At 36.1% G+C, this 12,372-nt stretch overlaps 1 protein-coding gene across 1 annotated transcript; it reads right to left on the reverse strand.

Moving 5' to 3' along the window:
* Nucleotides 1-342: 342 nt before the first annotated feature.
* On the reverse strand, nucleotides 343-7,731 carry RNF32 (ring finger protein 32). The gene is given in 7 exon segments (XM_051812876.1): nucleotides 343-501; nucleotides 685-805; nucleotides 807-844; nucleotides 1,283-1,315; nucleotides 6,541-6,563; nucleotides 6,909-7,187; nucleotides 7,716-7,731. Coding segments are annotated over 7 exon segments (669 nt in total).
* Between the last annotated feature and the right edge of the window lie 4,641 nt (nucleotides 7,732-12,372).

Genomic DNA, 12,372 nt, shown 5'->3' on the forward strand with positions numbered 1-12,372 from the left:
ACCTGGTTCAGTGTTCAGTGAGAGAACGGTGACAGTGAAAGGAAGTAATGATTGTTTATGGATTTATTTGTTTCTCCCCTTACTGTACCCCCTTCATACAATTCTATAGGAAAATAGATCACTGAGATTTATCAAAAAGAGAAGGGAAAACAGAGAGCCTCACAAAAAGCCCAATATTGTTGGGCCTAATATTGCCAGGCAACTGGCAGGCCTTAAAATTAAATATTTAAATAATTTTCCTTCTAAGTGGAATGAACAGACTAACAAAAAAACTGAGTGACTCCCGTGCTGCCTGTTTGATATGAATAAGAAGAAATAAATGAACAAGAAGAGAGCTGATATTTAGGAGTTCTGATTTAAGGAAGGTGAATCACACAAAAGAAGCAGACCAAAGAAGCGAATGCAACATAACTTTTTCTCAAATAATTGCTTTCTTAATTTACTATCCTTAGGAGGCACTGTTTCTCTCAAGTCTTTCTACGGTTTTCTAACAATATATCCCTCCAGAAAGCTTGAATTCCCTAAGATGAAATTTTGCTCAAGAGGAGGAGACTCGAGCTAATATACCTATTTGTATGAAACAATAATTTCATGCATTTTTTCAAACTTTAACTTTTGTAGTGCATTCATTCTGTCTATTAGCAAATATTTAAAACTTTTGGAATATTATTTAGAAACTGATACTGTCCAGTGACACACAGGTAGCAGAAGTAAGGCTTACCTAATAGCACACTTTATTTTAACCAAACATGCCACATCATGTATCACTCTGGTCTGATACTGCTCTTTTCTACACATAGGACAACTTTTTGCCTGTAAGTTTTCCAAAGGTTTTCAGGCATGCCTGAAAAAATAATTACAATTACTTATATTTAATCTCATTGGCACAGATTAAACAGGATAGATTACAGAATGTAAAAACAGTTTATTCATCAATCCATGAACACTCTACAAGATGCATATTTTTAAAATTAAAGTGTTAAGAGAATTTTGTAAATCTCCATGTGTTTGCATGAAATTTCATGAATTAAAGTACTCCAGCTTAGTATATCCAGGTATAGCTCAGTTAGGAACTACACATACAGTTTTTAAAAAGGTAATAAAAAAGAATAAAGTGCTTCATCATAAAATAGCCTTAAATTATATTTCTTATCATAAAAATCTGGAATCAAAATTACTTTTCAAGATGATTACATTTAATTCATTAAGATATTCACTTAAGTGGTTTAATTAAAATACTCATCTATTATGTGCTTGAATAGTTATATGAAAATGTACTCACTTTATGGAGTACATGGGAGCATGAATGCAGCACCTGTTTTATCAAAGGAGAAAAATAACCCCAAGAACCAAACCTGACTTTAAAGCATTCTAAAAGCTGAAAAGTAAAAAATGCTGACAAGAAAAAATCTGGCTGCCTGAAAGGTCATCAGTTTCTGTCTGTTACTACTGCAATCTTTCCAGTGAAAATAAAATTAGTTTGTGAATCTGTGAATTTTGTATTAACAATGCATGGAGTGGCAGAAAGCAAGAAATGCCAAATGCTACTGACTGGAGGAAAGATTACAAAAGAAACACTTAAAATGAAAGCTGATTAATTTTTGTCCTTTTTCCCAACAGAGATGTTAAATTTAGGGAAGTGGTACACATCAATTGCAGCATTTCACGCATACCAAAAAAACCCCAAAACAAAACCAAAAGAGAAACTATGTTCACAGGCTACAGGAAAACTTCACCTTTATCTGACCTAAGTTCCCACCAAATGCTGATGATCTACATCCCGACAAAAGACATAGAGTTGGACAAAAAAGGCAGTTGGCTCTTAGAGGAAGGAAAAGCTGGGAAAAGAGTGAACAAGTAGTGAGCTCTACTGAGCTGGCAAACACAAGAGGATTAATGGCCAGCAGCCAGCTGAAGGCAAAGCTTTCAGATACAGTGGCTTTTTCCCTTGAGGGAGGAAAGCTAACGAAACACTGAGGACAAAAAGAATTCCAGAGGCATTTCCCTTTTTTGTGCCAAATCTGAAGTAACCTTTTTAATGAGTGTTGTCTTTTGCTCTCTCTTGTCAAACTTCAGACTTTCAGGGTAGCCAAAAATTGGCAGAATGGTCTTTTGCCAGATCTGTCCTACCTGTCTTTGGACAGTCATACACTTTCAGTTGATGTAAAAGGAAGGAAAACCTCTGCATCTAAGGTTATTGAAAGGCTTTGATTCACATCACAGACTTGGCTGTAAAAAGTCTTCTTGAAAAATTAAAAGGGAGAACAGGCAGAAAAAACTACCCTAAATATGCACTGCAGAAAGAAACTTGCAAGCAGTTGGGATAATTCTTCTAATTGCCATCATCACCTCTCTGAAGCAGTACTCTCTTCAATCAGTCACTTGTCCCTTTTGCTTAATATTTTCAAGATGATAGATGAGAGAATGTAATAAAGCATGATGTATTTATGCTTATGTGTACACACATACACTGAACAAAGCCATCAAGGTAAAATGCAGGAATTTCATCAGGTAACCTAAGGAAGTGACTGACTGGTATTAAATCTACATCTATTTCCATGTTCCAAATAGAAGTAACTATTGCACTAAACTGCAATTAATGAAACTTGTGAGAAAACAAAATATATCTTAGATTGTATAAATAGCGAGTGTTTAGCATTCTGATGAATGAAGGCCAGGATTGTATCTAACAGCAGTTTAAATGAAGCAGAAAATAGTCTATACCTGCTTTGAAAGAACAGATAAAAAGGCTGATTACCTTCTCTACTATCATAACTTAAGAAGTGAACAAGTACTACCAACCTTCCTCTGCCATGTCATGTCCAAAATAACATCAGACAAACCACTGACAGGCAACATACTTCTTCATAGTGAGTATCTAAAAGGGCTACAAAAGAGCTGGAAAGGGACTTTTTACAAGGGTATGGAGTGATAGACAAAGAGGTAATGGTTTCAAACTGATAGAGGGCAGGTTTGAACTAGATATTGGGAAGAAATTCTTCACTGTGAGGCCCTGGCACAGGTTGTCCAGAGAAGCTGTGGGTGCCCCATCCCTGAGCAGTGCTCGAGGCCGGGTTGGATGGGTCTTGGAGCAGCCTGATCTAGTGGAAGGTGTCCCTGCCCATGAGAGGGGGCTTGGAACTCCATGATCTTTAGGGTCCCTTCCAACACAAACCATTAATGAATTAACTATTCAGTAACTATCAGAACTTCTTTTACATACAGGATTTATACAGGATTTTTCTAATGTAAACTTTTATCTGTGAGTAATTTGGATTTATTTTGTTACCTTTTCAGAGCCATTAAACTGAGATTAACTAAACAATGTAACAATGCACAATAACATAATTTCAAATCATCAGTATAAATAAAATCTGTTAAAATTAATTTGTGAAGTTTTCTCCAGCATTGCATTCATGTGTTCTTAAAAAAAAAAATTAATAAAGTGGTATAATAAAAAACTGTTGCTGCTGAAAAATACTGAATTGTGATGAAACTGTAACATATTCAACAGAAATAAAGAGCATAAAGAAACAAAGATATTGTCACAAGACACCAGGGATAGTGTCACTGTGATTGCTGAGCTTGTTGATCTTAAATGATAATCGTGAGGTGCCTTGCTGTATGTTCATGTGAAATCTCTGCCTTCTTAAAGAAGGGATCAGTGAAAATACTTACAGTATTCCTGCCTATCCCCACAAAGTCCAGAGTCAGTATCCTAGTAGTAAAAAAATATGCTGGTATGTACAGCAATGTATAGATCTTTTCCATTTTTGAAGACCAGAAGAAGCAGCTTGTGTGGATTTACCAAAATCCATGGAGGAATGTCGAAGGCATGTTTAATAAGCCAATAACATGAGTCCATGATGAGGCCTCAATGGTATTTGACAAAACAAGAAAGGAAGAGGGATATACAATAATTACAATGAAAACTGATGGCACCTAGATGAGAGTTCTAGTTCTAAATGGGAAGGAAAGGGTAAGCTCTTTCATTCATACCAGAGTCTTTGCATAAATCTGACATTACTGTTCGAGACATATTTGTTCTGTATAAGCTTTCAAAACCCCATCAGGCAGCTTGTGTATCCAAACCCATTGTACTAGTTATGAAGGAAAAAGGAATTCTAGCAAACCAAAGAATGGGGTCTTGGTGATCCCCTCACTCAAGCAGCTCATTATTCTAGGACAGGATTTGTTAATTTTTGAGACATCCATCTACAGATGTATATCATTAATCATCTAAAATCTGCACAAACTGCCTTTGATCTTTTTAGAGAATTTTGTGAGGTGCTAAAGAAATTATAAGGAATACTTTCTTCCCTTTGGTTGAACTATGTGCCTACCCTACTTCCTTGTGAGGTCATGACATCCTTCAAACGTAAATCTGTTTGAATCCATGTCTTGGAACAACAGGATGGCTTTGAGATTTCAAGCTGGGTAAATTTATGCTTTTGGAACAACGCGAAGAGTGATTTCCCTGAATGTGGTTTTGCTCACATAGACCCCACATTGTTACTTTTGTTACCCTTGTAAAGGTATCGAGAAACAAGGTCCCATTTTGATAGTGCAATACGGACAAGCAATGATGAGAAAATCTGGATAGGGAGGGAGTGAACAAGAAGCAAAGCAGCCATAGCATGAAAGACAGTATCACAACATAAAAAGTGCCTGCCCTTGATTTCCTTCCAACTACAGTGGTCAGAGACTGTTTTTGTTTTAAGGAAGAAGATGAGATGGCTTTGTATATATCCCTGGGGTATAAAAAAAAAATGCTTATTTAAAATTTTCACATATGGATTATTGAAACTGGAAGGTATTTGTGGTAAAACCTAACTTCAAATTGATACAAACCTGTTGGGATATTTGTGAGGGACAGGTTATACAGGTGTTTGGAAGGAAAGATTTTATACTACATAGTTGGTGAAGGAAAACTGGCAGCAGGACACAAAAGAAGGGATGTGTGGTCAAAGCAAAAGGCTCTGTGAAGAGATTCTCAAAGCACCATTTAAAAAAAATTAAGTAATGAAAACTTACATTTACCACAGCTAAAGACATTCAAGAATTTTCATCCTTATGCATCAAGTTTACAAACCCAACCCATCTATTGACACACCAATTTACATCAAAGTTATTTATCCTAATATGAAGATTATCAAAATGATTGCATGCATTAACTTTGAAACTATTATTATTTGATTTTCAGACTCAAGTGCCTATTGGAAAAAAAAGGAATTATAGAGGCCTGTGTGATTTTGTTTGATTACCCACAAACTCAAGAAGACAAAGTTATATTGAATTACATTTTCAAACTTGTTTCACATTTGCAAGTTTTAAACCACACAATTCTTATTAAGAAAGCTTGGCGCAAGCATTTTAAAATAATGTGACACTACAGGTGAAAATGTTAAAAAACAAAACCCAGAAACATTTTCCATTTAAAAAAATATTTTGGCACATTCTTTTGAATCACTCCCACAAACATTTATATGGAACATTTCAGTAAGTGCTGGGATTTAAAGAGAAAGTACTTCATCTTATAATCAGAGAACATGTTAACACTTGGGCTGCATTTTTTCACCCTAAACTTTAGCTTCCATAATCACTCATTATCAATACTTTTGTTAACCCCAGTACCTCTTTGCTGTTTTCCCCTCTGTTATCCTCTCTTCAAAATGAACCAAAGAAAACCCTGCCCATCTTTAGAACTATAACCATGTAAACATAGTAATAATCAGCTTGTTCTACTACCATTGTCCTGTCACTTGTTACACTCACTTCTTTGTTATTTGAAGTTTCCCTCTTAACCTTCAGCTGATTCCAGAAGGCAGATGCCTGTGCTTGCAGGGAGAGTCACTGATTTACATGGTTCCCTTTAGAGCTGGGACTCTGCTACAGCAAAGGAAACGTGATCTTCAGAGAGGCCCGAGGCTGTTTCTATGAAAAAGAATAAATAAAACAACTATTAAGGACGATGAAAGTTCATTATGTTTAAAATTGAAAATTGTGGAGCCAAGTGACCCTGTAAGTAGTGCCTAATCAGGGCAAGTGGAAGGATGGAGACAAGAAGACATTCATGGCAAAAATACTGTTGAAGCCTTTAGAAAAGGGAAATGCAAGACTGAAACTGAGAGATGGGAAGCACATTTGCTCTCCTGGTCTGTTAAGATGCTCCCTGGCTTTGTTTTTCTAAGAAATATCATCTGTTGCTGCTCCACAACTGTACTATTATAATACTATTTAAAAGTGAATTTTCTCACCAGGCATCATTCCAAGCCCTCACATCTGTGACTTTTATCTCGTTGAATGTTTGCTTCTAAACTGAAAAAGGTATTTAACTACAGGTGTTAATTCTTCCCTGTTTTAGCCCCAGGACCATTGTAAAAACAAACCTTTTTAACTTGGAGCAAAGGTGGGTAGATATTAATGAAGAATACATTTCATGCAGCACAAGTAAATGTTTTTTTTACAGAATAAGGAGTAAAACAGTTTCAAATAGGCTTAAAAAAATCTTAATGCTAAAATATTCCCCCAAATAAATACAGTATCAAAATCACTGCTGTTTCCTTGAGAATAAAAGGTAAAGAAAGTTATAACAGTCAATATACATTAAAAACACTTCTTGCTTCTTAATGAAGAATTTGTCTTCATGAAGATGCACTATCTTCCTTTTTACTTTCACTGTTACAAGCATAATATTTTAAAATACACTTCAGATATGAAAAGAAACATTCAAGCAACTGATGGCAATTCCATTGTTTACCTAATGGACTAAACTGTTGAATTTTGTCAAATTTTAAAACAGATATTATGCTGTTTAGCATTAGGTTATCCTACTGAACAGAAACTTTAGTGTCCTCATTTTAGATTATTTTAAATAAAAAACAAAATTACAAATCAGAATGGTTTACCTAACTTTAGCTGTGGAGTACTGGGATCAAGAACATACTCCTTTTCTGCATCTTCCTTGGTTTTGTGGTGAGTGCTCTTTTTTCTTAGTCCAGTATCTACTATTCTTCTGTCCATTTCTTTGTTCACAGGTTTGTAAATGTTCTTGGTATCCCTTATCTTTGACTTAAAATGTTCTGCTAATGAAAAATCCTGGAGCTGATGAGTGTGTATTATATGATCCTGCAGACAAACTGCAGAAACTGTATCATCTTTCTTTTGGAGGAGCAGCCCTAAAAAAACAAGAACTCCCAACCAATCTTGAATAGTTATTGCTGTAAATTATTTAAACCTGTACATATTACACTAAAATAAAAGAAACTTCACTCTTAGCCAATATTTTTGACTTGTCAAAGGCTTTTATACACATACAACTCCAGTACTTGAAACCTAACGTACAATTACCATAATGTGAAATTTAAGATTGATGTTTCTGACACATCCTAGTTTTAACTTATAAAAAGTCAAATGAAATCTTTGATTTATCATTTATATTAGATAAAATAGCAGTAATTTTTAAGTTTTAATTACTGAGCCTATAATTATTATATGCAATAAACCCATTAAGAACTATACAAGTTTGGCATGCCCAAACACACTTTAACTTCATATAATTAAAAACAATCCCAAAGGCTAACTTTGCCTTCCAGAATACTGAATATAAATAAGAATGAATTATTTTTATACAGTGAATGGGCTTATGTACCTAATCCTCCATTTCTCCCCACACTTATGCTTTATTTTAAGAGATGTGAAATCGTACAGTGTAAAATCATGATGTTCCATTGATAGCCTTTAGCTGATTTTACAGGAATAGTGTGGCTTTACAAACAGACACGTACAAGAATTTGAGTAATGTTTCTCAGCAGAAACAGCCTCATCAATAGCAGATGAGAAATTCACTAAAATTTCACTTGTTTTCTCCTAGGGCTGCCATGGGAGAGAACTTAACATCTGCTCCAGGCACAGAAGTGAACTTTGGATCCATAAACCACCGTGTCCCTGCCCTGTCAACCTCGTTTCACCCCCAGTCAACTGCCCAGATGGACACAGAATGGCTTCAGAATGAATGGGAGGAACCACAAATTTCAAGCTGAACTGAGGAAAAAATATAGCCACAGCAATAAATCCCACTGAACTGCTCTGCAAGGTTAGTTTATTGTAGACAAGGAAACCTGTGACATTCAGAGCAAGGATGATGTTAGCAGCCCCTTTGGGGCTGGAACTACTCTGCTGTGATCTCAACATCCTCACTGGTACAGCTGGAGAATGTGGCTCAGTGGTGGAGTCTGGCAGAGGGTGAAGAGAGACCCTTTAACAGTGTCTGTAGCAAAGGAGAGCCACTGCTTACAATGCTGTTCTGTTTCACAGAATCAGAGGATGCTTTGGGTTGGAAGAAGCCTTAAAGATCATCTAATTCCAAACCTCCTGCCATGGTCAGGGACACAGCAGTAAGATGGGAGGCAGGCCCTGTAGTTTTCATAGATTTATAGAATATTTTAGGTTTGAAAAGGTTTCTAACATTGAGTCCAACCGTTACTGCCAAGTCCACCACTAACCTGTGTCCCTATATGCCACATCTACACATGTGTATGCCACATCTACACATTTTTTTAACACTTCTAGGGATGGTGATTCCATCACTTCCCTGGGCAGCCTGTTCCAATGCTTGACAACCCTTTCAGTGAAGAAATTTCTCCCAATATCCAATCTAAACGTCCCCTGATGCTACTTGGAGCTGTTTCCTCTTATCCTACAGCTTGTTACTTGGGAGAAGAGAGTGACACTCACTTCACTACAACCTCCTTTTAGGTACTCACAGAGAGTGATAAGGTCCCCCCTTGAGCCTCCCCTTCTCCAGGCTAAATATCCCCAGCTCCCTCAGTCTCTCCTCATAAGACCTGTGTTCCAAATCCTTCATCAGCTTCCTCACTGCCATTTTGGGTGACCTGTATTTTTGGCAACTCCATAACAGTCATCATTATAAAAAAATATCATCTATACAAAGAGAACATGGTGGTGAATTGTATGAGATGAATGGTGTCCATACAGATCACACAAAGAGTTTTGTCCCCTAATGTCCAATCTTCGCCCACCTCTGGAAAGCAGACAGCTGAGGGGGACAGTAAGACTTTGGTACAGCATCAGCTCCTTCAGGGACTTCCCAGGCTTTAGAGCTTGGCTTCCTGAGCCAGAAACAATTCCCTTGTCTTTGATAAGCACTGACATGTTTCTTGCAGATCCAGAACCATTGAAGGTACCTCTAGCCCCCCAGCAGGAGTGTAGGCTTTCTCTGGCTATTTTCCTGGTTATTCTCACTTGATGGCCCTTTATTTCTGATGAGAACAGGCGTAGATGCTGTCTTAAGTCCAGGTGTGCTATTTATTTTTTTGGGTTTAAACAGTTGACAGAGTCCTTCTCAGCTGCCACGGACTTGAGAGATTTGTTTTCTTGTGGAACTGACATTTTCCAAGCAAAAGCAGTGAAGCTGTCCTGAGAGTAATCCTTCCAGCAGCATGTAAATGGAGTGATTAATCCATTGGATGCACTTCTCTGTAATTATAAGTAATTACTTTAAAGTCAAATCTGCAAATGAGAATACCTCTCTTTACTGTAGGGGATGATGTAAAAAGCAACTGAAGTGGCTATCTTTAAAATGACATTAAATCACTGATTGTTTCCAAAGGCAGGAATGAAAAGATAAAATAACGGTTTTTAAAGTGAACTTGCAAGTTAAGACTAACACTAAATTCAATTCAGTAAGATGATGAAGGGCTATTTTACAATATAAACTCCTAAAGATTTTTATCAATAAATTTAAATTAGGAAATAAAATAGAAAATTATTTTCTCCTGTCTAAAATTTAAATGGAAATATAAATGCTGTAATATTTGTAAAATTAAAGCCCCTGATGTGTAGAAAAATCATTAATATGTATCAATTAAATACAAAGATACTGAAAAATATCTCTCTTGCACCTATTTTGGTTTCACTGTTTTATGCCTGAACTTGGTTCAACATTCTTGTTTCTTTTCAGTGCTGAATTACTTTTTTTTTTTTTTTAGGAATCTTTGACAGAATTTCCTAAAGTTGTTAATAAGCTTCTTTAAAATAATATTTGCCATTTCTTCTGTTTCTGTCATACCTCATTAAGGTGATCCTATACACATATATGCTTAATTAAGGCTTTTTGTTAAAATAAGCCTTTAATCCAGAGGTGCTGGGCTTTAATTGAAACTCAGAGAAGATTAGTGTAGTCTCTTATTTTGCTTTTCACTTTTACTGTACTTCCTACTGCTTCTAAACTAAAATGTCTCTATTAGCCTTAGAAGAAACATGGTCAGGAAGAAATTAAAATTCATACTACAGTCTTCTGGAGAGTAACATGCCATAGTAATTGCTCTTTCTTATTAAGTGCCACCTTTTACCAAGAGCCTCCACTCAAAATGCAAAAGGTTGCTTTAAGCACTCCAGGGACATTAACATAATGAACACACTGCCTGTTTGGAAGGTGACTAATAAGTGACTAATGATACCTGGTTTTATCCATGTGTATAGTTTTGAAATCTTAATCATGTGTTTAAATAGTGCTGAAATGATGGAACTGTCTGGAATGATTGACTTTTACAGAATCCTTTTTTAAGAAGACTTAGAAACAATGAGAATTTTAGTCACAGAACAGCAGCATTCAGAGGAGGTACCATGGGTGTAGTAAGTTTTAAAGCCTTTTTGAAGGAGCAAAACATAGATTCAACAGCTTCTGGTCTTCCAGAACAAAATGCTCCAGCCAAAGAGCCAATCTGTTTTCTTGTTATAGAGCTGCAACAGGACATGGTATTGCTAATTAACAGAGGCAGGTGGCCTGCTGTCATCAATGGCAGGAGAGCAACTTTTCAGGAAGAGCTATTAAATTGTGTCTGTGGAATAAATCTGATACAGAAACAGTAATTCTAGTTCAAAGGTTTGAAGTGAACTTTTTAGCACAGCAACTGAAATGAGCTTCACTGATATTGTATCTTTATATTATGAAACTTACTGTCTGTAATATGTTTTTACACTTAGTCGTGTTTAGAGGACTGTAACAAAAATGTTAAAACACTTGAAAGGAATGCAGTAATTTTGTGTAGGCTGCTTCAAATTGATCAGTGTTTGAATGGTGTTTTTTAAAAAGAATGTGTTATAAAAGTGTGTCTTGGCACAACAAGTAAAGCCTGTGTGGTAAATGAGCTTGATGAGCTCTGTACCTGTCTTAAGCTTCTCCCTGAAAGGGTTGTTATGTAGTAGTTACAGTGATGTTGGGTTATGTCACTGCCTCCAAACCAGGCTCCAGGGACAGTGAATAGGATGGGTAAACCTTTGCACATGTAAACATACAGATTTTTTTCCCCACTGGAAATCAGGACATTTATGCTACCAAAATTTTACAAGCCAGTTTTTCATCTGAGAATCAAGTGCACTGTTGTCATAAAGAATGAGAGCTGAATCTGAGTGCATTAGCAAGGAATTCCAGTTTGAAATACTTCTGCTGACTGAGGAGGGCAGGTTTTGGCAAATCTGCACATGTGAGCCCTGCCTTTGACTCAGCAAGGAACACGGTGTCACAGAGCTTTGTAGTTGCCCTGTTAAAGGTTATTTTAAGAGAACTGAATCAGACGTCCTTAATTATCAAAGTACTGTGTCTGCTCTTTCTTCTCCGAGTTTGAAAATGTTCTACCTTGTTTACTATTTGTTCACATATATTCAGTGTTTATTTAGTTATTTGTAGGTGTACACAGGCATACTCTGTATTTTTCATTGTTGTGCTCTTTGTTTACTGTTTACATTTTCTGTGAACTTCTGTTAACTTCCAGGCACATTCTTCCAAGTCAGTAGGAAAGCTGCACAATTTTATTTTGTAAGAATAGTAGAGATGTTACTAGGTCTCATTTAAAGCCCTTTCAAGTTAGTAAAAAGGCTGTCATTTGTTCATAGTCAAATTAAAAATCTGTTCTGTTAAGTAAGTATTATTTCCTTCTCTGGGAGAAAAACTTTAAGGGGAAATTTGTATATATACATTTTTGGATCAAATTAGACTCCAAACTGAATGTGATTTCATATATGACCATTGATTTTTATTAGCATATGTCATAGTGAAATTTTTTTTACTCAATTTGTGCAAATGTAGAAAGGATTTACAGATATGAAGTGCCTTATATTTGTAGAAACTTTCAAATATTTTATAAGAATGCGTCAGCAATTATTTAGGTAATGTTACTGTAAAAAGAACAAAGCATCTTGTTTGCAATATTTCTGATGCCTGTGCATTAACCATGCGTGGTACTAGGCTGTGTAATGTGATAGATGTAGGAATGTTTAGTTTTGGATCTGTCTGTGAAGTGCTGTCTATGCTTTAATCCATAATTTCCGGTCAGATTAATATTTGTTCAG

This window comes from Manacus candei, unplaced genomic scaffold (assembly GCF_025592945.1).
Source record: "Manacus candei isolate 608988 ecotype Guabito, Panama unplaced genomic scaffold, ASM2559294v1 h1tg000089l, whole genome shotgun sequence".
NCBI classification, from domain to species: domain Eukaryota; kingdom Metazoa; phylum Chordata; class Aves; order Passeriformes; family Pipridae; genus Manacus; species Manacus candei.